The sequence below is a fragment of the Crinia signifera genome, chromosome 1 (genome assembly GCF_055691185.1).
Source record: "Crinia signifera chromosome 1, ASM5569118v1, whole genome shotgun sequence".
Lineage (NCBI taxonomy): Eukaryota > Metazoa > Chordata > Amphibia > Anura > Myobatrachidae > Crinia > Crinia signifera.
In genome coordinates, this window is record NC_139217.1 from 328,492,214 (window position 1) to 328,520,130 (window position 27,917).

The window sequence follows — 27,917 nt, forward strand, 5'->3', positions numbered from 1 at the left end:
TATGTAATGGGCATTATGGTGTGTGGCCTTATGTGTAATTGGCATTACGGCATGTTGATTTATGTGTAATGGGTATTACGGAGTGTGGTCTAAAGTGTAATACCACGCCCCATTTTGTTATGCCACGCCCCATCCCATGAGGCCACACCCTTTTCGCCGCATGGCTTCGCCGCGCAAAGGTACCATCTGCCTGTAACTTTGGATTTGGGACCACCCTTTACCGTAATTCTACATTCGCCTATGGGGGGGCCTATGTGCTATACTATTATCTGTGTGGAGGACCTATGTGCTGTAATATCTGGGGGGGCTATGTGGGACCTATGTGCTTTATTATCAGGGTGGGGGATTTACGGATCAGATGTCACACACCTGCGATTTTGCCCTGATATTGCCCGATTATCGGCCCAAAGTGCCGAAATCGGATGAAATTGGCCCAAAATTGCATTGTGTAAAGTCACCCCTCTCTGGTCAGGTGAATACACCCCCTTCAAAAAGACCACGCCCCTTGGCGGGCCCCTGTGAGTGCATTTCCCTGGTGGGCCCTTCATGCCCCAGTCCGACACTGTGTGTCCATGTTGTCATTCGTGTAAAAAAAAGTGAAAAACCCCATGTCGACATTTTGACTGTCGACCTAATGCTTGTCGACCAACATACTGTAGACCAAATGATCCCAACCCCACCCAGTGACCAGCTCAAGGAGAACCCCAAATATCTGTTATGTAGTTATTATTAAGCCTTTTTCTTCCCTTTCCCAGCAACATATCACCATCGATGCCTTGTTTCTGGTTGCCCGCTGCAGGAGAGGGCAGACAGGTTAGCACAGTGGGGTGCAGTGCAGGGGCTGAACTAGACAATAAGGGAAATGTGGGGTTGTAGTTGAATGATCACGTCATCATACCCACTGCTATATAATGGCAAGAATACCAGCTTTGTACAGCTTGAGTGAGGCTACAATGACACAATTCAGAATGAATCCCGCTATTGTTTAGCCAGTCCACCCATTTCACTTTGTAAGAAGGCGGCTGGGTAGTGGCCTGCTCAAGAAGACTTACCCACTGTTATGCATTACACAGATGCAGGCACGTGTTATCAGGGTAGGGGCATATGCAAGATCTATGAAATGCCACCCCATTGTGATGGCCTATGCTCTAAATACATGGCCAGATACCAGGCTTCAAAATTTAATAAAGTGGACAGTGATAAACAATCAGCTCCCAACTTTTTCAAACCAGCCTGTCACATGACAGGTACAGTAGGAGCTGATTATCCACTTGATCACTTTTTTGAAGCTTTGTGCATCTGGCCCTCTGCCACTATGCCAAAGTCTACTGCTCGCGTACAATATTGCCTGGAAAACAGATCTTTTTCTGGTGCACCATTTTATGTTCAATATGGTTATTATATTAAAACATAACTTAAATCATAGAATTGAAAAAAACGTAAAGCTGGGTACCCACTAGATCATGGGTCTTCAACTTGTGGCCCTCCAGATGTTGTGAAACTACATGTTCCAACATGCATTGCCACATTTTTTCCTTTCAGAGCATGCCAAAAAACCTCAGGGCATGCTGGGACATGTAGTTCCACAACATCTGGAGGGCCACAGGTTGAAGACCTGCGCACTAGATTATATTCTGATAAACTAATTCCGACAGACCAGAATGACAAATCATTAAAATCAACAAGTGTGTACATACTATGGACCTTATTCTGATTGACTTACAAGGCTGTGAAATGAGCAGCCTTGCGAGTCCACCAGACGCCACCTGCTGCCTGCAGTTCTGGCCGCGCACCCTCCTCACGCCTGAGAATGGATGATTTACAAAATCATCCATTTGCAGGTGGGGAGAAATCATTCGATGGTCGACGCATGCTGTTCAGAGACACTTATATGGTGTCTCTAAACTGTGGGCGCCCTGTGCGAGGACAGGGCGGGCAGCTAACAACCGGTTATGTCAGCTGCCCGTGCCCCACACCCACGTCAGGGCCTCATTAGCATAACGGGAATGCCCATGAAACTCTGGGCATTCCCATATGCTAATGGAGCTCCCTGGCGCCCTCCTAGGGTGTATGCACCCGGTGCACAGAATGTTCGCCGTGGGTGCATAAACCCTGCATCTGCACGCAGCCTGAATTTGCACATGCACAAAAATGCGCAATTACAATAAGGTCCTACATGTGCTCCCACTCTATTGAAACTTATCTTCAAGTCCCCTCTGCATGCAGCTCAAACTGAAGATCTAATGGTCTATTTCACATAAATTATGCAGTGTGCCCGCACTACCTACAAATACAGTATATGTACAGTGTATTTTAGGTAATATTTAGTACTGTCTGATCTATAGAACCTTAGTACAGTATTCCAAGGTTGTTCAAACACACAAATGATTGTGTATTTACAAAGCAGCAGCCTTTGCAAGACACTGCTTCTCAGAGAGTTTGATCTGATTATTTAATGTAAAAACACATGGCCCCTTAAACAGGGTTGCCGACTTGCAGAAAATCCTCTCCGGGAGGAAGCTTTCATTACGAGTTTTGGGGGGGCTTAACTGTGACGTCATTAAGCCCCACCCCCATTATGGCAAATAGCCGAAATAACTGATCTCCATCGAGGGGGCGGGGCTAAAATGACACGATTGTGCCATTTTAGCTCCGCCCCCTCCTCTGAGACCCGCGGATTGCGTTTCGGGAGGGTGGACCCGATTTTCGGGAGACTCCCGCTAATTACATGAGGGTCGGCAACCCTGCTCTTAAATATACCAAGAACTGCAAGTTAAAGAACACATATGTTATCACAAACCTACCTTAAAATATCTTGTTATAACAGTTCCTGAAACGTAACCTGTAAATTAGGGAGGTCTATGCCAGCCCATTTTTTGTAATCCCAAAATTTGGTAAATCCTGGGACTGAATTATAAACATACTGATAGGTGGGTGCTGGCTATGTTCCAAGGAATAAAACTAGCACCATCTTCTAGGCACACACCATCTCCGCTGAGAGTTACCTCCAGTCCTGTCCCACTCTTGCTGCATAAACAATATATAATGATCCACAAATATCTCCAATATACTGTACATGGCACAATGGAGTTATTTTTAAAACCTTGTTCACCAGATAGTAGGGGCAATCTGTGATGCGGCTGCTCTCAGTCACTGATTGGCTGGAAGAACTTCACACAGTGATGATGTCACCGCGCAGTGCACGAACAGCCTATCTGTGACTGAGCGCAACTGCCGTTTTGGATACATCTATTCTATGGAGAGCTAGAGAGTACTGAAACCAAGAAGGTATGTTTTATCCTACTATCCCCCGAACCAGTGTGCTTTGAATCTGGACATATCCTGGTGTATAATAATTAAATCCTGGCTCCATTTGGGACTCAAAAACACTTCACTAGTCTAAATTTAGCAAGACACTTTATAAATTAAATCTAATTTGGTATTTTCTGAAATATTTACACCACACTGTATTACACCATTTATTCAGCATGTAGGTTTTCCATGATGGCATTTGTAAATACAGGAAATGATTTCCTAAAACCATACGCCCTAATCTGCTGGACTTTTGGAGTGTATGACATCATTGCCAACATTATTTGTTTCATTTTCCCAGTTTAAAGCAGGCATATCCAACATGTGACCCTCCAGCTATTGTGAAACTACAAGTCCCATCATGCCTTGCCACAGTTTTTCTATTAGGGAATACTAAAACTATGGCAAGGCATGCTGGGATGTGTAGTTTTACAACAGCTGGAGGGCTGCAGGTTGGACATGCATGGTTTAAAGGGAAAAAACTTGCTGTCCGTCAGATTTTTCTTACATTCTGTACAGGCAATGGATTATATTAGAAGTAGGTGTATAGTATGTCTACAGAAAACCCACTTGACAAATATCTTTACAAGACTTTATTTTAAGTAGAAATGAGTATAAAGTTAATCAAACTTTAAAACGCACCGTTAGTTCTTCAGATTAGAAAGAAAGGAAAAAAAAATATGACAATATATTTTGTTAATCAGATACAAATATTACACTTTGTGCAATACCAGTAACACATATACACTGTATAGCAAATATGTGGTCACTTTCCATACTGGCCTTGTGCGTTTTGTCAACAGAAACTACAATTTAAACAAATATAAATAATTTAATGTTGAGACATAAGTATAACTCCATTAACTGTTCTTGGCAAGTGCTTGTTTTCTGAATTAAATACAGTCCTATGTGCTGCAATGATTTTCCATTGCATATCAAAAACACTTCTGGAATATCCACAATGTACCATTTAACCCTATTTTTCGCATAAAATGAGTCTCAATCTAACCATAAAAACAAACGACTGAGAAAGGGGGAGAAACCACACCCAAACATTAGAACCAATAGCTAAAGTGCTGGGGCTGTGTCCTTTGAAGACAGTTACATTTGTCATAACAGAGTTTGTACAAGTAGCCAATGTGGAGGCAACATAAAGGTATGAAATGTACAAGCTTCTCTGGCAATTATTTATTGACTATGGATGGCACATGATTATCTTGTGGCTAGTATTTTTACACCTATATAAACTCAGAGGGCCAGATGTATCAAGCTTCAAAAAGTGATAAAATGGAGAGTGATAAACAGCCAGCCAATCAGCTCCTATCTGCCATGTTACAGACTGGGGGCCAGATTCTCTAAGCTTCAAAGGTGATAAAACGGAGAGTGAAAATTGTCAAGTAGGAGCTGATTGGCTGGCTGCTTATCACTCTACATTTTATCACTTTTGAAGCTTAGAGAATCTGGTCCTGGGTTTGAAAAATGACAAGCAGCAGCTGATTGGCTGGTTGTTTATCACTCTCCATTTTATCACTTTGTGAAGCTTGATATATCTGGCCGAGAGCGAGATATAGTAGGCCAAATGCACTAAGGGGTAGATTTATTAAGCTCGGTGAAGTGATAAAGTGTCTTCTTTTTATCACCAGCCAATCAGCTCCTACCTTTCATTTTTCAAACCAAGCCTGTAACTTCACAGTTAGGAGCCAATTGGCCGGTGATAAAAAGCAGACATTTTATCACTTCACCGAGCTTCATAAATCTGCCCCCAAGCTTCAAAAAGTGATAGAAATGGAGAGTGATGTACCACCATTCAATCAGCTCCTACCTGCCATGTCACAGGCAGGTTTGAAAAATGCCAGGCAGGAGCGGATTGTCTGGTTGTTTATCACTCTCCATTTTATCACTTTTTGAAGCTTACTGCATCTGACCCAGTGTGTTTTATTCTGAACATTGGGGACTAAAGAGAAATCCCTTCTCTCCCAAGAGGCACATTTAACATCAAAAAAATAATGAACTGAACAAAGGTGTGTTTAATCACCACCAGCATTGTGTGGATATTCATGTTAAGTACTGCACATGTCAATTAGTTCATAGCACAATAGAGCAAATGGACAGTGCACTAGTTGTTCTGATGTAGGGACCGGTAAAACACAGCTATGGCATTATTCATCTTGTAGACAGAGAGCTACTAATCTCACTTTACAACAAAATGAGAGCGTTGTAAGAAAACATTAGGGAGTAAATAGCATTTCCCGGCAATGGAGTAACCAGTTCTGCACAGATGTAGTGGTATAAAAAACAGAACCTTTGTTTTAAAGAGTTTCTCACATTCAAGGCACTCTGTGACAATATCATGCCCTGAGATAGTAAGACATTGCTGGGTTACCTGCTGCTATACAATAGAAAATAACTGCATTGCAGAAGGCAGAGGTGTGATACTGGGCTTGATCCAACAGGTTTTCATTGTGTCCTTCATGTAATGATAAATAATCCAGTCTCACATTATCTGCTTTGACATAATTGCCATTTTAAGAAGGAAATGGAAGTAACTCTAAATGACAACATATTACACTACAGACCATTTACAAAAGATCGCTCTATAGGGAACCTGCTATTTACTTCAACTCTACCTAAGTAAAATGACATGTCAGTGCAGTCCTAGTGGCTTTATATAGGTCAGCTGGGCCTGAAAACATATGGGGTGAAATGTAATAATGTGAGAAAGTGAGAGATTTGGTAAGAAATCTCCAGTTTCTGATGCTCTGATTCTCTCACCGTTTTCACCCATGGTCTTTTTAAATGATGTATTAACCCTTTGAGTGCCTACATCTATTTGAGCGATGTGCAACATATCAGATAAAAATTCCAGCGTCTCTCACATTTGTTATATAAATTCAAATAAAAATGTTGTGTAAAAAAAAAAAAAAAAAACTATTACATTTCCCTTATAAATGTAAAGATTACAGGTCATTATGATGAATAAAAATGTTAGCTTGTCAATTTTTGCACCTATTTGTTCAAATTCTATTGGCACTCAAAGGGTTAATTTCCAGCTTGTTATCGATTCCTGAATCCGTACTTTACATGGCCACTGGCATAGAATATTAAGTCGACACTCTTCTACCGTATTATCTTGTCTTACCGAGTACTTTTCATTCGTCTACACTGCAGCCCTACCTGCTTTTGGTAGTCTGTAAGAAAAACCTTCAGTGTATAAAAGTAGAAGCGAGCACATAAAGGCAATGCAGCACCTTGTATGACCAGACCAGCTGCTGAGAAGTCAGTTACTACGCTCAATGTTACCCTACAAAAAGAATACATTAACAAACATCTATAAAAACTGGACAAAACAAATATTCAAAACAATGGCACAAAACGCATCACTAGCATTGATTACTACAGTAGACAAAACAGGACAAATCGGATACACATGCCTAGCATCTGAAAGAGGTAGTTCTAACATTTAAGGGTTTTGGGGAGACGCAGTCTCCTATACATGCCTTAACCGTCTAGGAGCAAATTATTTTGTGCTTTTTTTTTCCATGAACACGGAGACGGTTATACTAATATAGTCGTAGAAGAAACATCGTACGGGACCATTTGTCATATTTTGGAAAGATTTCAAAATGCTCCTCTGTTAGTTTGCAAGAGGGCACCTAAATATTTCATATTGGCACCTTAAAGTTTAAACAATCATTGTTTAGGATCCTTAGAACAGCAAGTTAATAGTATCAGTGGTTGAGACAGAATGGAGATATCACGTGTGCAGTGGACCAAGGTTATTACAATTGTGGCACTGTAAGAGACCGCCTGCATTCAGCATGTGCCGTAGTCTATCCTCTCAGAAGTACACAGCTCAGAATTAAGTTAGCCTGGCATTTTAGATTTAGTCTTCCGCTTTGGATGCATTTGTCTATAGCATTTTTCAGACTCCTCTCTGAGTGCTGTGAGAAAATATCAGTCCACAGCATCACAAATCTCTTCCACCACAGCATTGAAGACACGAGGCTGGTCTGCATACACATGGTGAGATGCACCTTTGATGGCCTGTGGAGAAGATAGAATTCATTAGAGTACATGAATTAGTGTAGGATGATATTACCACCACTTGGTCTTGAGCTATAGTGAATTGATTTCACTCTGCAATCTTCCTATGTTAATTGTAATGAAATACATTTTATTCAGTATATTTAATTCTCTGCAATGGCAGCAAAGTGGCTTCTGAAAGTGATGGCGAAAGTACACTGCTTATTTTAATCTGCCACTGTACCTTTGGTGCTCAACCAATAAACATGTTGAAGTGCGAGTCTGAACATCATGGAGTCAGTTGGCCCAATGAATATAAAGTGTTTATAATTTCTCATTGGGGCCAGATGCACTAAGCTTCAAAAAGTGGCTGTTTTTTTTTTTAATCACTCCATTTTTATCAATCAGCTTCTAACTGCCATGTTACACACTGTGGGGCAGATGTATTAAGCCTTAGCAAGAGATAAATGCAAGGGTGATAAAGAGAGATAAACATCCAGCCAATCACATCCTAACTGCCATGTTACAGGCTGTGTTTGAAAAAAGTCAGTAAGGAGATGATTGGCTGGACGTTTATCTCTCCTTATCACCCTTGCATTTATCTCTTGTTAAGACTTAATACATCTGCTCCACAGGGTTTGAAAAATGTCAGGCAGGAGCTGATTGGTTGGTTGTTTATCACTCTCCATGTTATCACTTTTTTAAGCTTAGTAAATTAGATTAAGGAACCAGATGCACTAAGTAGTGAAATGCACAAACAAGTATTGAGAACCATGGTCCAATAATTGCAAAAAAAAAAAAAAAAGGCAGCCTTGAAAATTCAGATTTATGGGCAAATGAACTAAACCTTGACAAGAAATAAAGTAGAATGTGATAACGCACCAGCCACCCAGCTGCTGTCATTTTTTTTTTAAACACAGCCTGTGACATGGCAGTTAGGAGCAGGTATTTTGGAACTTTATCTCCATCCACTTTTTATCACTGGAAAGCCTTAGTACATAGGCCCCTTAATGTTAAATAAAATAGCAGAGTTGTTTAAATAGCATCCAATGCTAATGCTAAGGCATATACATTTAATCCATGTCAGCCACTAGCTCTTACCAGTGTATGTACATAAGAATCAGATCGCTGCTCTTTGGCTTTTTCCCCTGAACTGCGATCAATCCAGGTCTCTGCTCCATAGATGAACGTGATGGGGACGTCTTTTGGAATCAAGTGAAATCGGGACATCATTGGACGCTTAGCCCAACCGAACTTCTCCATCATTGTTTTAAAGGCGCTTTCACCACTATCAGTAACATAAAAAGTAGACTTGATTAATGAATAATAGACCAAAAGCATACATTGAAAGTAACCTTTTATGAAGTTCTGCTTACCTGGGTGTCTGGGCATTGCAGTGATAGATATATTCCATAATGGTGTCATCTTCAAAGAACTCCTCAAATTTCCGCTTCAGATCTGGGCGAAATCTCTGCACCAATCTGGGACCTGGAAATCACACACAAATCTTATAATAGGAACTACAAAACAAAAACAAGTGCCTAGGTGAGGAATATCCCAATATACATATGACTCATATGCACAGAAATCCTGTGCGGAGTAGACATATGACCTGAATCAGACCTTATCACTGCTGAGTGAATGCGCCCAGTGATGAGGTAGACGCCGCCCGCTATACTGAAATCCCGCTTGTGAATTAATGTGTATGGCTGAGCAAAAATGGGAAAATTCCATCAAAAAATCATGGGTGAGATTTAATAGGATGAAATATTCAGAAAGTGAGAGATTTGGGAAGAAATCTCCATTTTTTTTTAAAGCGGCAATCATTTACACTTCAAAATCAAACTGGTTTTGCTGTTCAAATGGTTGCCGCTTTAAAAAAACTGGAGATTTCTTACCAAATCTCTCACTTTTTGAATCTCTCATCCTATTCAATATCACCCTAAATGTCTATTCTATTAGTAAAAATAATTACTAGTTACTACCCATTTACAGATAACCCATATATTTTTACCAACAAATAATTTTTTTTTTTTACATATAAACAATACGTATTGGAAAAAAAAGAAATGTAACCAGTTCAGGGAGGCTCAAACAGAAATCCACAGTATTGCAGGTGCAGTGAATAAGTTTCCCCATAGCTCTACGTACTTTTCTTAGAATACATGGGTGAAAGCTCTTTAGCAGCAAATTAACTGCACAAGAAAAAAGGGTCTGTAATGGAGTAATCTTTGGCGTAAAAAGCACATGGCTGCAACCCTTTTCCATGTGGCTAATTTAATCTGGTCCTATAGAGACTAGAGTTCAATCAATCATCCTGCATCTTTCAAAACCAGAGCAGTTCCTCTCCCAGGCCTGGGGTGTCGCTCTCTGCTGTAGTTCTTATAGCACAGGTCTGATAGGCATTCAGTGCTGAAATACAGACCACACTATGCTAAAAGCACCAGAGAAGAGAGCGACACCCACTGGCAGGAAAGAGGAACTGCATGGGTTTTGGAAGATGCAGGGAGTTAGAATGAACACTACTAGACAATAGAACTGTGTTGTCAATTGTAGTGGCTGAACCAATTATATTACAGTAACAAGCAGAAATGTTCTGGAAAGAATAGGTTTTCCTTCTTTGCCTGATCTTTCTTATTATTATTACTAAGAGTTATCTATATAGCGCACACATATCCCACAGGGCTTTCCTGAGAATATTTGGCCATGGTTAAAATGTTAAAATTAAGATATTTGTTTTAATCTGTTGTCATTTGCTACACATTGTTAACCCCCACAAACCCCTTTAATGATGGGCTTTAGATAATACAACATTTCAGAGATAATACAAAGTAAACTAACCCCAAGGTCCTGCTGCTCTCACAACCGCCAAAGGATTGGATCGTCCAAGCACCGCAGCCACAGCTTTCACCCATGCAGGGGGAGAACGCACCTCACTGGGGTCTGTAGGTAGGAGAGGGAAGCCCCAAGGATCAGCAAGAATAAGATGTTTCACTCTGAAATAGGATGAATAAAACACATTGGGAAAACAGCCATTGGAGCAACAGCCGCCAAAGACAAACTGCAGCCAGGAAATATCAGGAACCAGTTGCCTAGTAGACAGTTTAATAACGTTTCAGGTCAATCCACTTAACATAAAATATACAACAGTCCTACAAGTTTTTGAAGGCACCTGTACCTGTTAAACCTGCACTACCACCACCAGAACATGTATTAAATTGCCACTCCCTTGGTGTCTGGCAGCTAATCAATTTAGCTAAACATATTTAATTGTGACCTGTGAGCAGTCACAAGCTGCAATCTTGCCATTATATTATGTACATTTTATACTATGAAATATGCATGACTCAGACTCATTTATAGATTCAAATCTGAAATATCTGTGAAACATTCTGATTAGTCATATAAGTTTCCCTATACTTAATAAGACTACAAGTATATGTCATAGGGCACGAGTTTACCAGATGGACAATTTCTGATGTTTTTAAAGCGGCAATCATTTACAAGGCAAAACCCTTGCCTTGTAAATGATTGCTGCTTTAAAAAAAAAAAAAAAAGGCTGAGATTGGCCCTATTACATTTTCCCCTGATTACCGTATCTACTTTTCTCATCATGGTTTAGAAACAAGAACATGTTCAGTTATGTCAGCTGGAGTTGCCAACAAGCTTTCGCAGTCCTACCTCTGGGGGTATTTGATTGAATAGGAGGCAGCTAGGAATCCACCTAAACTGTGGCCCAGAAGAATCATGTCCTTGATTCCCATTTCTTCTCTCCACTGCTCAATGGAAGAAACAAATTGCTCCTCTGCTCCCTCTGGATCGCTTGGGAAGGTTGGCCGGGAGCTACGGCCAAATCCCAACAAATCAAATGCATGGAGAGCTCGGCGTGAGCTTAGGGGGTCTACGTTTTGTATCCATAGTCCCACTCCCCCTCCAAACCCATGGATCATCACTAAAGGTGTCTTGTCCTTGAGCTCAGGGCTCACTGTCAATGTCCAAATCTTGCTTTGATCGGGGAGAGAAACATAGCGAGCAGAAAACCTGTTCTGGATACCTGAAGAGATGAGAAGAATAATGTCACTGGGGCATTCAGACACATTTACAGATTTGCAGGGGAGGTTTCAAATAATTTATTTATTAACAATTTCTTATACAGCGCACACATGGGGGATTATTCTGGTTCATTTGCAAAGGCAAATTCCTTCTCAAATGGACTAAACCATGTGCACTGCAGAGGGGTGGAGATGTAACATGTGGGTGAGTTATTTTGTTTCTGTGCAGAGAAAATACTGACTGCTTTATTTATACACTGCAATATAGATATTACTTTGAAGTAATCCCCACCAAAATCTAATTCTCTCTGCACACGTTACATCTGCCCCACCTGCAGTGCACATGGCTTTGCCCGTTTGAGGAATGTGCCTTTGCAAGTGAACTAGAAAAAGGGCCATATTCCGCAGCGCTTTACAGAGAATATTTGAACATTCACATTAGTCCCTGCCCCAGTGGAGCTTACAACCTATATTCCCTACCACATGTACACGCACACAGACATTCTAGGGTTAATTTGTTGAGAGCCAATTAGCCTACTAGTATATTTTTAAATATAACATAATATAATAATATAATATAATATAATGAAATAACATACATCTATAATGATACTATATTGTAGCTGAAAGGTCTCCATGTTTAATGCTTTTAAAAACTAAATCTATATAATAAATATTATTATTACATTGTATTTCTAAGTCTAGATATATGAGCTTTTTAAAATAATTGGGAGTGCTTTCAATACCCAGAGTGGTTGAGGCAGCACAAATATTATGAGGGATCGGGCATGCTCAGAGCGGGCTCCTCTGCACTCTACCAAAATGATATCATTCGATCTTTCACTATCTATATTATACTTTCTGTGAACCTCATTCTGTCACGTATATGCAGTTGCCAAATCAGGTCAAACACAAGAATAAATACTAAGTACATATCTAATGCTTGCCAACCACCTTTGAGAACTAGACAAGACATTTAAGGGAAAATATATATATAATTGTCTTCTGTTTTTTAACCCTTCTCTGCAATGTGTAAGGAGTTAAGATGGACAGCCTACATTCACTTTCTGCTACACGAACATACTGCAGTGTAGGCAGATCGAATTGACAGCCCAAGACTGGCCAGACTGGTCTGAGGTCCCATTCTGTACTTGGACAAGGCATATGTTATGCACATATAGTTATACAACTAGAACAACAAGCATATCCTCTCTTACATTATGCAACTAACAACAATACTGTTGTGACGCTTAGTACACAAAACTTTCAGGATTTACATTATAGGCACTAGTGAGCTTTACACAGTTTCAATCTTGTGTAAGCATTGTGCATGTATGCAACACAATCAGATCAAAACCAGTGGCTAACTAGATCTGATAATACATCTATTTAGCTTATACATATGTACATTATTCATATGCAATATACAACATATGGAGTAGACCACAAAACAAAAATATATACTCATTCTATACTGTACTTAGGGCCTGATTCTGGTTGGTTTGCAAAAGCAAACTCCATCTTTAATGGACAAAACCATGTGCACTGCAGGTGGGGCAGCCAGCGAGACACAAAGGGACACGATTCCTGACTGCATGCTACTCCTTAATAGAAGGACACGCATACCGCTCACTTTCACTCCACTCATAAGTACTGTGGATATTTCAAATTGAGAAGAGGGGGTACTCATAAATGAAAAAGTCTAATCAATGGGGTACAGGAGAGAAAAAAAGGTTGGGAGCTACTGTTGTATATCAACCGTCATTGGGCTAAAATGGAGTGTCCTACATTAAGTCTACCCTACCGAAAACAAATTATTTCTGCATGACCTTCCTTGGCAACATCTGTGATTTTAGAAAACAAACTGAACTGGCATCTGACAGCATGGGTGTATAGGTTGTGTATCGCTTTGTGATGGAAAGTTCAGAATGTACCTGAACCCATAACAGTTACATTTAAAATATAAAGTGCTGTATAAAATAAGCAATAATATATACAGCAGCAAGTATATTTATTGTTAAGGGGACTGTAAAATTATTCTTCACCAGGTTGTCACTGGGATCAGGGCAGTGGCATAACTTCCAGAGGCAATGGAGACTCCTGCCTCCGGGATCCAAGTCCTAAAGGGTAAAAGGGCACCTGCTGGTTCAAAGTAGGATCTAACTGTGACTGCTGCTCTTCCAATGGAGCGTTATGGTGCACCCTCTGCTTCTGCACATTTAATCAGCACTGTCCCAGGAGCTCTGCTATCACCTACAATAGGGGAAAGGTCAGTTCCTGCCTGGTACCGCTCAGCCTGCACTGAAGCAAGCAACAGTTCGCCTGCTGCCGCTACTGGACTGTGAGATAGCGTTCATTGGTGCGTTCTGATTCATGCTGCAGAAGGCTGAATTTGGTCAGTGTGACCCTGACCCTACAGCCATTGGCACGTGGTTTTTTTTTTAGGAGAGGGAGGCACCAAATTGAATCTTGCCTCCGGAGGACTGGGATGAACTTACACACCTGGATCAGTGACACCCGATGCAGTGAAAATGTGCAAAAATAGACAGATACTTAATTTAGTTGAAAACAGGGGGGGGGGGGGGAAGACACATAAGAGGGTGCACAGAATAATAAGGACCTGAAACACCTTGCACCCTGGAGGAGAACAGATCAATAAGGAATGTATATTTGGGCAAACTAATTTGGGTTCTGTTCTGCAAAACCTAGAGCTACAAAAAGAGTGCAGAGTGGATTATTTTTATTGTACAAAATCAGAATATACAAAATGGATGTTACTTACATTGAAATATCCTTGACTCCACAGCCTTTAATTTGGACATGGATGTAGGACACCAAGATGGGATCCAGCCAGTTAACCAGCTTTGAGATCTGTGCAGAAAAAAAAGGCAAAATAAGTCTAGTGCAAAATATCATTAAGACACTGAACTTCATATAAGTTTGTATTTTACATAAGGTTCATATTTGCAACACTCTTGTCAAGCAAGAAATGTTAAGCTCTGATTGGTTAGATGTTAGCCATGCCCATCCCACTTCACATCTGATGGATACAAAAGAGCTGTCTGGGCTGCAGTACACATAGCGCTTGGGACTTACTGGTTCATCCCTTGCACTGGGTACTGGACACTTTTCTCATATATTGGGCAAAATAGATATTCCCATTTTTATGAAATTTAGTAATTTCAGAAGTAGTCCTCATCCCCTTGAACTACTATTATGGAGAAAATAATAACTAGTAAGCCCACACAAGGGCATGTGTGAGAGAGAAAGATATGTAGTTTCACTCACTGCCAACAGATAGCAGTGTTTTGGAGACACACAAATGGATACTAGACATATATATAGAAGATGATTGATGTTGATTGATCTTAACTGATCAACATTGATGCAGTGTTTGGAACAGCATGGCCCTCATACCGACACAGTGGAAATAGACTGTGCTGCAGTCTATTTCTACTTTCCATTCCGATGCTGCGCATCAGGATTGGGTGCTGAATAGCATGATGTGCTATGCGATTTGGACTATATAGTCAAAATCGATAGTGCAAATCGCACTGTGTAGCTAGAATAATTTATGCTGTTTTGAAGGCAAAGGGTGGTCACACCAAATATTAATTTGATTTAGATTTATCTTATGTTTTCTCACTTTGCAGTTTGTTAGTTGATATAAATAAACTATTTACAAGTCTAATTTTGATAGCATTCATAATTTGCATTTGTCTCCACCTGCTTAAAACTTTTGCACATTACTGTATTTACAATAATAATATGGACACAGACACACAAAGTAAGGCAAATTCTGCTTTTTCGTGGGCATATTTGGTATGGTGTAATCGACTTTTTGGGGGATACTTCCAGGAAGGTGCAATAGGCTTATGTACATTTGGGGGCTGATAAGTAATGTTTGTGTGGTAGCAAATAAGCAACTAAAGCTTGCAATTTTCAGCCAAAATCGCTGGTCGCTGATGAAAAAACAGTACACTGAGCAATATATTGCAAGTACACTGAGCAATATATTGCTGAGCGATTTTAAGCCAAAATCGCTCAGTGACCAAACGCACCATTTGTACTCAGCTTATGTTATGTTTATGTAGGGGCAAATGGGCCTGGCAATTATTTGGTGAAGAAACAAGTGTGTAATCAGTGCCAAGGTGTATAGCTTAGAAGCGTTTTATTACATTCTCTTTACTAAACTTTGAATGCATTTCCGCAGGCTTGCCTTTAAAAATTTGGTCCAAGGTTTATGTGCTGTGCAACATGCCAGCTTCTAGGTACCTTGTCCTTTCCCTATTTTGCAGGTACACAACATGGCAATACCCAATCACATGCAAAACTGCCCTTACTTATTTAATCACTTGAGTTGACAGACCACTGCCCACTGCTCCCAAGGCTCAGGATCAGTACATTTAAATGCTGAAATAATCTGTGCTGCTTTGCAGTTGATATGGCTCTGATTGACTACAGGTTACTCTAGCCCTGTCTACTTCAACACACATAGATGCAGATGAGGAATGAATACAATTAGTGTCAAACGCACCTAAAAAAGAATAGAAAGGAAAGAAATGGAAAATGTAGAAAACAGATACAGTATCGAACAAGCCAACCTACAGTATGTGTGCACGAGCCTAGCTGCCATAAAACGCCTGGTAGCACGCTAAATGGGTTCTAGGTACCTCAGTATGAAACAATAAGAATAAATTGCAGAGACTATACCAGTCTTTGGGGTTATTCTGGTTGAGGTGCTCGGATGAGAATTCACACCCTTGCGAGTCAACCGTAACCCGCCCTGCGAACGTTGGTTCTCCGGCCCACCATTGGCATGCCAGATTCATCCGCACAGCATGAGAATGGATGTTTTACATAAACATCCATTTGCAGGCCAGGGAAACCTCCCACATGTTTTGATGGTCGCCGACTCTTAGGTCACTTATATATGCGTGCACATTGGGGAGGAAATGGGCGGGCAGCTGACATCCGGTGATTTCAGCTGCACACCCACAGCATGTGCCATGCAAAATAAAGGATATAGGTAGTGTGTGTGCAGGTCAATATAAAAATGCAAAAAGAGTACAGATTTTACAAATTATAACTCATAAGCAAGACCTGTGAATAGTGTTAACCCTTTGAGTGCCAACAATGCTGTGAGAGATCCTCAAAATATCTGGTAGAAACGGTTCTTTATTTGGGTGCAATATTTAACTAAGCTTCAATTAATTGACTTGGCTGTATGTGTATTTTTTTTTAATACTAAAAGAACAGTCGCAGTGAGTGACGCTGGCATTTTTGTCTCTCTCAGCAATGTTGGCACTCAAAGGGTTAAATATCCAAGCACAGAGAACACTACAACTGGTGCCATGTAGTTATCGATATACAAAGTATGTGAACAAAGGTTGGCTCAACAAATTTAGAGAATCTCTGTTTCCTAGTTTACAGGTTCTCAAACTTGGTCCTCAGGATCTCACACAGTGCATGTTTTCTTCTCCTCACAGCAATGCAAGTAAAATAAGTAGCTCCAGCTGTGGATCTTTTAAAATGTGTCAGTGAGTAATGAGTGCACCTACACTGCTAGCTGACCTGGAAAATGTGAACTGTGAGGGGAACCTACAGCAGGAAAGCTCCCATAGATTGGGGTGGCCCTTCGGTCCACTCTGGAAAGGTAGCCAGGTCTTTTGCATCCTCTCCAGGCCTCCGCACCCCCCTTGGCTGCCAACACAAATACCAGCAATCTCTGCGCTTTGGGTAAGGGCTACAGGGATGACAGTTATGAAAATCACATAATCTGATGACATCAGAGTCAGTTCCCAGCCCGTGCACATCACCGTCTCCACTACAGGCTCTCCCAGAGAGAAATAAAAAAAACAAAAGTAGGTAAGTATGGTGTGAGGGCCCGAGTTTGAGAACCACTGCCCTAATTATGGTCATGACAAAATTAAATAATTTAATTTTAACGTCCTAAGATTTTATCTGATTTCTAAACATTTAAGTATATCGCAGAGATTCTGCAAGGGGATGTATGCAAACTTATATTTAGCCACATTTCTGTATTTTAGGACCACCATTAAGGAATCTTGGTTTATGATTGATTTAAAGAGCTACATTGTGCAGCTACGTATTATCCCAACATGACCCTCTCCAGGAGGGACACATTGCTCTGTTTCTGGACTTCTCCCATAATTAATGATTGCCTTACCTGTGTTGAATCACCTTTCTTATCAATTAACCTGTGTGAAACAGGTGATGGCAATCACACATTATGAGGGAAGTCCAGAAACAGAGCAATGTGTCCCTCCTGGAGAGGGTAATGTTGGGAGGTATGCGTATAGCAGACTTGAAGCTAAAGTAATTCTGCCAACACATGCTGAGTCACCATGACTTGTCAAAGGAAACTGCGATACAGTAGGTCAGGATTAGTGTGGATATTTTCCCTTTTGCTCCAGTGTCCTGTGTGATCGGTGCTTCACCAACAACACACCTGACCAGCAGTTACACAATTATAGCATCACATTCCTGAGGAAGATATCTAGGCATCTACATAGACACTTCTGCTTTCCAGGTTGAGAGAACGCAAGGTTTCATTTCTCTATGTGGGGCCTATTTCCTTAAATAATATTTATGAGCTATTTCCAGAACACACCATTACCCACAAAACTAGGGGCCTAATTCAGACCTGTTTGTTAGGCTGCATATACTCACACCTTAGCTAACAGGTAAGGGCAGCCTGCCGCCCCACCAAACGCCTGTCCAGCCGAATCCCCTCCCCAGCATGTGAGGGGATGTGTACTCAAACACATCTCCTCCCATGCAGCCAAAGGGGAGAGAAATCATTCGATGGTTACTGACTATCAAATGATTTTTCTCCAAAACTGGCTGTTATTTCCACCATTGATTGCCAAATATGGGACGGGCACTGATGTCATGTGACATCAGCCGACTGCCCAGAGTAGGCAACACCACACCTGCATTCCCGGGGGAATGGCCAGCATTTTTATGGGGACACCCATAAAATGCTGGGCGTTCCCCTACCCCATCCCCCTGGCTGCCCCCTCTTGAGCAAACGGCACGGGGAGTTTGAAACTATTCAAAGCCATTCGCTCCCAGGGTCTGCACAACCCCTAACATCTGGGAAGGGGCTGAATCAGCCCCTAAGCCTCCATAGGTTTTCATGTGGGCTGCAAAGCTCAGATTTACTAAACATTCTGAAGTTTTGCCCCGATAGATAATGTCATCTCCAGATGGTGTTATTCTATAGTACTCTATTAAGAATATTCTGCAGAAATCACCATGATGGTTCCCCAAACCGCACAGAACGTCACCAGCTCCTGAAGTAGAAGTAGAAGTGGAACGATTGCTTCTGTGATTACTGTATTTCAATTCTTTACACATCACATGGATGGCTTCTTTCTCTGCATTTGATGGCAAGTACTTTCGGGGAAAAAAGTTAATTTCCTATTGCCACGAATAGCAGTGATAAGAAAATCTAATTATCTGGTCTAATTAGATGATGGGTGCACATTGCGTCTGATTGGTCGAATACATCAAAGTCACATCCTTCAATGCAAATTAAGTTAAACTATTGCAACTGTGTTTTTAAAGCAAAATTACATTGTACTGAACACTAGAACAAGATTCTGGTTGCCAACCCTGTAGATAACTTTCTAGAACCACTGAAACATTTTAATAGTATTATCTACACTAAATAACTATATATAGAGCGTATTTGCAATGAGATGTAAATAAGTAAATAAAATCTAATTAAGGTAAGTCCATATGAACAACTGTGTTCCTGGTAGTGTTGTAAATGAACCACCTGTAGCTGTGCGGAAATACATGTTACAGGACAGACAACTACAAGAAGGCTATAAAAGCAGATTCCACAAGCTAAGCATTATATATCCGTATAATGTATTAATACTGTGAGAGTTCCATTCCATCAGCTTGTTTAGATCAATCTGTTGTGTAACGGAGGCCTATCCAGTCCTGCCTGATATATAACTCATCCCCCACTATAAATTAAGGCACCACTTACTGTTCGTCCTCCAGCTGCTCGGCCATCACAGGATCTGTGTCCTGAAGTCCGGGCATTACACAACTGGGAAGAGACAGCTGATCGATTACGGAGAAAAGATAAAAAATTAAGAAAGAGGGCGGGGATAGAGCGCTCAGAATGATTGTAGGCGGCGATAGTAGGTGGGAAAGAAAAAAAGGCGGGGACAAGGATTGATTGACGTGTCTACGAGATACGCCTGCTGTAGTAGGCAAATGGAGTAGGAGGGGGGAGCTGTCATCTGAGAGGGCCCGACCATGGGAGGATCCAGGTACTAGTTATACAAGGGTGTGAGAGGGCGGCAATACTGTCATTGCTTCCTCTTACATCATTACCTGGTAGCAAATCATGCTGTGTCACTCACCGTTCTGCGTTCTAGTGTTTATCTCTGTGAGAGTTCTGACGGACGTAGAGTTATGGAAGTGCACTAAATGCATATAGAAAGTACATTACATTACACACATAACGATACACGATATTCTTGTCCAAACAAAAGATTAGTTTCAAGGTATTGCTAAGGTATTGCTAAGGTATTGCTAAGTTAGCTAAGGTATTGCTAAGAGTATTTGCTAAGTAATTTGGGGGATGATTTAGAAATTCATTATAAAGGGGGAATTCAATTAAGGGTGGGTTTTTTCCTCAGAAGTGGGTATCATCATATAGGGGCCCATTTATGAATGACTGGGTGGAAAATTACCACCCAGGATCGCCAGGATTGTAAAAGGCGAGCCTGTCATCCGAATGTATTATTCCCCGGACGCAGGGACAGGGCTCCGAAAGGAAGCCGTCCATGCGATGTGCTGAACCGGGAGCCGGCAGGTCTACGCATACGTGGTTAGCAGTGACCTTCCCGGCAGCAATGCGGTATGTAGCCCATAGGCTGCAATGGGCTACCGCCATCTCAGAATGGAGATGCAAAGCACCACTGCCAGATGTTGATACATCGGCCAGCTTCGCATCCCCATAGAAACCTATGGGGGATGCGGCCGGCGTCAGTGCAGGAGGGATCGCATTAGGGACCGGAGATTCCTGCTGCTGGACCTCCGTCTTACATTCGGGTGATAGTTAATATTTGCAGCTAACCCCCAAAAACCAGTGTTTTTGAGGATTTTAATATTAAATGATAAATGGGCCCCTTAATCAGGGGACAGAAAGTGAGATGCATTTATATAGAAATCATCACATTTTCCCCATCTATATTTCTTTAGAAATCACTGTCACTTTTTGTTGCACCCCCACAGCAAGTCCGAAAAATTTGCGCTGTCCCTGAAGCAGGTCGCTATGCTCCAGCTGCTCCTCGCACAGCACTCATCTCCAAGTCCTAGCGGGCACCCGCTTTCCGGCCATATCATCTCTGGGTAATTGGGCATACACACAGTTTGATTAAGTCTACTTTTCTATTTGATTTTGCCTATATAAGCAAAATCAAATAGAAATTCCATCGAAATCGAATGCATTCGATTCAATCCCAATGCGCAGTACAGTGGCATCAAAATCGAATAGAAAAATAGACTGTGCAGGCACGACTATATACTATAGTGCAAACCTGTGGGTATTTATTTTTCATAATTTAGTGGTCATTGTGTTGATTCAAAATACCATTTATTAATTGATTTATTTGTGTTATCATTTGCGCCCGATTTAAAACTTTGTCTAATGGTAATGATCTGTACTTACATAGTCTAAATCGAATGCGTACACAGTGCCGTGCGATTCTATTAGGATAGAATTGTGATTGAATAGAAAGTTCATCTCACCATGTGTACACCCTTTGGACATCACCAGCCATCCTTTATTACAGCAGAAAGTGGACCTGACTGCCCTGCAGTAACCAAACTGTGATCCCCAGCACCACTTCGCCACTGTTGAGATTGAATCCATGCATCAGTGCTGGCAAACTCAAAGTGGCCATTAACTACTGCAATTTTGCCCAAATTCAAATGATTCCGACACATTGGGCCAATAAATCAGTTGAAATCGGGCAAATTGTATGCGGTTTAGATCCACTGTCCCATGCATATGGAAGACCCTAGATTGCAAGGTCTGCACGTAGGATCTGTCAGATCATGACAGCCACTAGCAGCACTTGCTGACTTCTCTCATCGGAGAAGCTGCACGAGAGTTTGGGGGCCTCCAGGCTCACATCCCCACCAGAGTGGTTTCTCACTATGAGCCCCTGGAGCTGTCGAGGTACACTGCAATCCAAGGCCACCTGCAGTGAGCTGCTGCCGGTTCGCTGGTGTACCAAATGCCAGTGAGCCCCCACAAGCCTGAAATTCTGAATGACTGGGAGTACACTGCTTACACCTCCCTGTATGTCACAGTCTGGGCATGCAGGTAAATGTTCTCACTCGCTGCCCACCTGAACTAAGGTGTCATGTTACCTAGGCCATTCACTGTCCCTCCACACATGGGACCTTATTCTAGTTGATGCTCTCCCATGCAAATTCGCATTTCTGCACATGTGCATACACTGTGTGCGAGCGGCCACAGCAAATAGATTGTTCACCGGACGCTTGCACACAACAGTGCGGGAGGGGCATGGTGCGGCGGCCCATGTTATTAGCCCATGGGAACGCCCATCTTTTCATGGGCGTTCCCATTAAATAGTTGTCCGTTCTTATGGTAATTCCCCAATGACGTGGGGGACGTGCAGCTGACATCACCAGATGTCAGCTTCCCGTCCTGTCCACTCACTGGATGCACGTAAAACTAAGGCACCGGAGAGTGTCTTAATTTTTGCGTGCTCCTTCTATGTCATTCCATGGTCAATGACCATCAAATGATGTGGTCCACCTCCCATAGGTTGAATGGATGTTTATACAAAACATCCATTCACAGCCATGCGGGAATCATGGCATGCAAGGGGGGGAAGGTATCCCTGAGGGCGGCGGGCTTAAAAAGACACGCAGCGCTGCGAACTTCAAAGCGCTGCATGCTGACCAGAATAACCTCCATACTGTATTCATTGTGCTGCCTAATAGATTTACTAATAATATTTTTTCTTTCCACTGTTCCTCTAATTTCATTTCTATCCTATCCCACATCCCCAGTCTTACTCTGGGTATCTGTACTTCTCCCCTGTACAATGGAGGTTATTGTAGTTGATTCATACGCACGCGCCTTCGCACGCAGCCGACTGAACGGAACCCACACAGGCAGCGGATGCTATCACACGTGAACGCATTCGTTCACAACAACCGACAATGGGGAGTGGCCTCAAACTGCACGCACACTTAACTGTGCGAAGTTTGTATATTCTCCCCGTGCTTGCGTGGGTTTCTTCCGTGTACTCCGGTTTCCTCCCACAATCAAAAAATATACAGGTAGGTTAATTGGCTTCCAACAAAATTAACCCTAGAATGTCTGTGTGTACATCTACATGTGATAGGGAATATAGATTTTAGCTCCACTGGGGCAGGGACTGATGTGAATGTTCAAATATTCTCTGTGAAGCGCTGCGGAATATGTGTGCGCTATATAAGAAACTGGTAATAAATAAATAATAAATAAGTGCTCGCTCGCACATCGCCATGTACACAAGTTCAACCAGTGTGAATGCGAACAAACAGGCTGTGCGAGTGATTTCATTCTCCTCTCCAAGAATACGCTTGCAACTCATTCTCAACCCATTAACTAACATGTTTGTGTTTGCATTCATGGAAGACAGTTGACACATGTTGACTAGTTATAATTGTGTGTACTATTGGTCCAACATGACGGGCACACTTGTGTGTTAAGGTAGCAGATTTAGTAATGGTACATAAGAGCAGTAAAGAATAATGGTGCAATTGGGTATAAAAACAATTAAACATATAATGTATATGAAGGCACAACAGTGGAAATGTTTAAAAAGCAAAAGTGTGCTTCCTCTCTACATGCATTGAGTAGATGTGGTTAGTTAATTGGTTAATAAGAGAAAGGTATATGGTGCATGGTGGGTATTGTGTTCAGCTGGTTGTGTTTTACCAATTGCGCATGTTAATTGGGGGGTGCGAATGTTGGCCCGGTAAGAGGTTGCCCTGCGAGGCATGAGACTTGTTTTTTTGGTTCAAATGATTTGGAGCTCGAACACGCCAAGCACTCTCACAGTGCTGCAAAGGGATGCAGTTAAAATCCCGGCTGTCGGGATCCCGGCATTCAGAATCCCGACGCCGAAATCCCGACACATTCTCCCTCCGTGGGTGTCCACGACACCCCTGGAGGGAGAATAAATTAGTGTGCCGAGCGTAGCGAAGCACCGGGCCCGCTGCGTGGCGAGCGCAGCGAGCCCGCAAGGGGGGGCGATCCACGTCCCCCCCTTGTCGGGATTTTGGCTGTCGGGATTCCGGCGTCGGGATTCTGAACGCCGGGATCCCGACCGCCGGGATTCAGTACTGAATCCGCTGCAAAGCCACCACCCAGAACTTGTAGTCACCACCCATGTATATTGCTCGTAAGGTCATGTTACGTGGGCGGTACGCACGCGCACTAAGCTAAAACTCACGCTGGGTGCTATTTGCACCGGACCGAGTCAACCAGAATAAGGGCCAATGTGTGTATTTCTGCTTATACAGTAGGAGTGAGAGAGGGAAGAAGGAAGGTCTGATAGCTGCAGTGGGGAAGAAGAGAGCAAGGGAAGGAAGGGGAAAGAAGGGGATGAGAGGTGCAGCTGCTAAGAGGGTAGGAATAGAGTAAAGGAAAGAAGTGGAGAGAGGTGGAGCATGGCATTTTAAAAAAGGATGCCCCCTCTCTGCACGGTTCAGTTGACTCTGGCAATGCCCCCGAGTCTACTACGCATGTGGAAGTCTCCAGAAACATGGCACCCATCATGCTCTGGAGACAAATTTCACTACTGCACATATGCAGAAGTCATTTTGGTTGTTATTTTTGCCGCAGATGCAGCGTCTGATGTGGGACTTCGGAAATGTAAACATGGGTGTAGTGTGGGCCCATTACAAAAAGCCTATGTGCAGAGTGATATGTGGGAAGGAGAGAGTGAGGAAAGAAGGGGCTGATAAGTGCAGCATGTAAGAGGGCAGTAGAGAGTGAGGGAAGGAAGGTGTGAGAGGTGCAGCCAGTAAGAGGGAAGGAGAGAGTGAGGGAAGAAAGGGGTGAGAGGTGCAGTATGTAACAGGAAAGTAGAGAGTGAGGGGTAAATGTATGAAGCAGTGATAAGGGAGAAGTGATAAAGTGCCTGGTACTTTATCACTGGCCAATCAGCTCCTTACTGTTCCTTTTTAAATGAAGCCTGTAACTTAAGTCGGGAGCTGATTGGTCAGTGATAAAGTACCATGTACTCTATCATTTCTCCTCTGTTATCACTGCTTCATACATCCACCCCTGAGAGAAGGAAGGGGTGAGAACAGCAATGGGAAAGAAGGAAGGAGAGAGTGAGGGAATGAATAGGTAAAAAGTGAAGCATATAAGAGGGCAGGAGAGAGTGCGGGAAGTAAGATGCGAGAAGTGCAGGACATAAGAAGGAAGGAGAGAGTGAGGGTAGGGGCAGGGCTATTTTTCAGTAGGCTCCAGCAGGAACTGAGGCCCTTATTCTAGTTCACTCTTTCTGACAAAATATTTCTTAGATGGACAAAACCATGTGCACTGCAGGTGAGGCAGGTGTAAAACCCCACCCAAATCTAATTATCTCTGCACAAGTAACACCTGCCTCACCTGAAATGCACATGGTTTTGTCCATCTAAGAAATATTTTGTCAGAAAGAGTGAACTAGAATATGGGCCTCAGCAGACAAGCAGGTGGCAGCGGGGACTCCCAACTGCCCCCTCCCACGCCGTGGGACACTGCTGGCCCCGGGTAGCCCGCGGGAACATCCCCAAAAACTGGGACGTTCCCACGGTACACAGTATGAGAAGAAAAAGGGGATGGAGAATTGTGGGTGCACTCTGAAAATATACCTGGAAGACATCCAACTGATAATTCAACTGATAATTCACAATCCTTAAAATGTAACTTTTATTATTATAATTTAAAAAGAGGTGTACGATTTAGAATCAATAGAATAGAATAGAATCAACTTTATTGGCCATGTATGCTTGCGCACACTAGGATTTTTTTGCGGATTACAGTGTAGCATCAACCAGGGCGGCGGGCGGGCTTAAAAAGGGGAGGGGACATTACATACATTGCATTAAGACATTACATATGGGGAACACATACCCATTGTGCTTCACAGTGCCTAGGCAGCCATCAGCGGCACCACTGGTCACTGCAAGAGCCAGGTAGGTAACAATACAAATAGATACAGTAATTTTCACACAGGGAGCACATACCTGCTGAGCTGCACAGCGCCTAGGCAGCCATCAGCGGCGCCAGTGGTCATTGCAGCAGCCAGGTAGGTAGCAACATAAGCGGGGACAGTAAAGATATCACACAAAGAACATATACCTGCCGAGCTGCACAACGCCTAGGCTGCCATCAGCGGCGCCACTGGTCGTTGCAGCAGCTAGGTAGGTAACAGCTATAGCAGAGACACTACAGTTATCACACGGGAGACACAGGGTTACTTATGGCTGAGTGCACAGTTCCTAGGCAGCCATTTGCGGGCAATGAGGCTGGAGAAGAGTCAATGAGGCTAGGAGAGTGTCTCTGACGCTGAGCCGGTGCCTGCAGGGGGAGGGGGGGGGGAATCCTGTTCATGGTCGGGAGTGGGCGGTGATCCTGCTGGCCTCTGGGTGTCATGCCGGGGCCCCCATGGTCAATGTGCCCCCTGACCTGGCCGGATGATAGCTGGTGTGATGCAGGTCCTGCCCTTCCCCCACCTGCATTGTTCTGGCATTTCCGCAAATGCAGTGTGCAGGGTGATGGTGCTGCCAGGGGGGGGGGGGGGGCCCGCAGTGCTGCCCGATGGTGCTGCCGCAGTGCTGCCCGATGGTGCTGCGGGGGGAGCACAGCACCGCCCGCCTCTGGCCGGGTGTCGCTGCATCCTGCGCCAAGGACACAGCGCTCGCTTCCTCGCCGTCTCCTCCCTCAGATTGCCTCCTCCGCTCTGCTCCCTCTGACCGCCTCCTCTGCCCACCGCCGCCGCTTCCATCGCCACACTGCTCCGGAGGCCGGGGATGATGGAGCTCCGTGGATGGGAGATCGGAGCTCCACGTGATGCGACCATCCCCGGCCCCACCGGAAGTAGATTTGCCCATCACCGGCCCCACCGGAAGGTGTACTATTTGCACCCTTTTCAATAAGACAATAGTAAAGATGTGCAAAAAAAGAATAAGCAATTGTGATTTAAAAACTAGGATGTGGAAACTAGAATGAACCTTTTGGGCTATTTCAACCACTCCGGCTCCTGCCCGGCGGCGAAACCCTGCATGGCGAAAAGCCGTGGGACACTGCTGGCCCCGGGCGGGCTGCGGGAACATCCCCAAAAACAGGGACGTTCCCACGGTACACAGTATGAGAAGAAAAAGGGGATGGAGAATTGTGGGTGCACTCTGAAAATATACCTGGAAGACATCCAACTGATAATTCACAATCCTTAAAATGTAACTTTTATTATTATAATTTAAAAAGAGGTGTACGATTTAGAATCAATAGAATAGAATAGAATCAACTTTATTGGCCATGTATGCTTGCGCACACTAGGAATTTTTTGCGGATTACAGTGTAGCATCAACCAGGGCGGCGGGCGGGCTTAAAAAGGGGAGGGGACATTACATACATTGCATTAAGACATTACATATGGGGAACACATACCCATTGTGCTTCACAGTGCCTAGGCAGCCATCAGCGGCACCACTGGTCACTGCAAGAGCCAGGTAGGTAACAATACAAATAGATACAGTAATTTTCACACAGGGAGCACATACCTGCTGAGCTGCACAGCGCCTAGGCAGCCATCAGCGGCGCCAGTGGTCATTGCAGCAGCCAGGTAGGTAGCAACATAAGCGGGCACAGTAAAGATATCACACAAAGAACATATACCTGCCGAGCTGCACAACGCCTAGGCTGCCATCAGCGGCGCCACTGGTCGTTGCAGCAGCTAGGTAGGTAACAGCTATAGCAGAGACACTACAGTTATCACACGGGAGACACAGGGTTACTTATGGCTGAGTGCACAGTTCCTAGGCAGCCATTTGCGGGCAATGAGGCTGGAGAAGAGTCAATGAGGCTAGGAGAGTGTCTCTGACGCTGAGCCGGTGCCTGCAGGGGGAGGGGGGAATCCTGTTCATGGTCGGGAGGGGGCGGTGATCCTGCTGGCCTCTGGGTGTCATGCCGGGGCCCCCATGGTCAATGTGCCCCCTGACCTGGCCGGATGATAGCTGGTGTGATGCAGGCCCTGCCCTTCCCCCACCTGCATTGTTCTGGCATTTCCGCAAATGCAGTGTGCAGGGTGATGGTGCTGCCAGGGGGGGGGGGGGGAGGCCGCGGTGCTGCCGGGGGGGGGGCCCGCAGTGCTGCCCGATGGTGCTGCCGCAGTGCTGCCCGATGGTGCTGCGGGGGGAGCACAGCACCGCCCGCCTCTGGCCGGGTGTCGCTGCATCCTGCGC

The 27,917-nt window shown here is 43.5% G+C and overlaps 1 protein-coding gene across 1 annotated transcript; it reads right to left on the minus strand.

The window, feature by feature from the left end:
* Positions 1-3,888: 3,888 nt before the first annotated feature.
* On the minus strand, positions 3,889-19,612 carry ABHD4 (abhydrolase domain containing 4, N-acyl phospholipase B). Its single transcript, XM_083189402.1, has 7 exons — positions 19,414-19,612; positions 14,170-14,258; positions 11,017-11,389; positions 10,177-10,331; positions 8,712-8,823; positions 8,437-8,623; positions 3,889-7,356 (listed from the first exon to the last, which is right to left on the minus strand). The coding sequence occupies exons 1-7, from the start codon at positions 19,467-19,469 to the stop codon at positions 7,267-7,269; spliced, it is 1,062 nt and encodes a 353-aa protein (XP_083045528.1). The 5' UTR covers positions 19,470-19,612; the 3' UTR covers positions 3,889-7,266.
* Between the last annotated feature and the right edge of the window lie 8,305 nt (positions 19,613-27,917).

Coding starts and splice junctions, on each gene's coding strand:
- ABHD4 (XM_083189402.1), bottom strand. CDS start 19,469: ATGCCCGGACTTCAGGACACAGATCCTGTGATGGCCGAGCAGCTGGAG. Junction 14,259..19,413: donor GAGCAGCTGGAGGACGAACA/GTAAGTGGTGCC, acceptor TTTTCTGCACAG/ATCTCAAAGCTGGTTAACTG. Junction 8,824..10,176: donor GAGAGCAGCAGGACCTTGGG/GTTAGTTTACTT, acceptor TGTGATTTCCAG/GTCCCAGATTGGTGCAGAGA.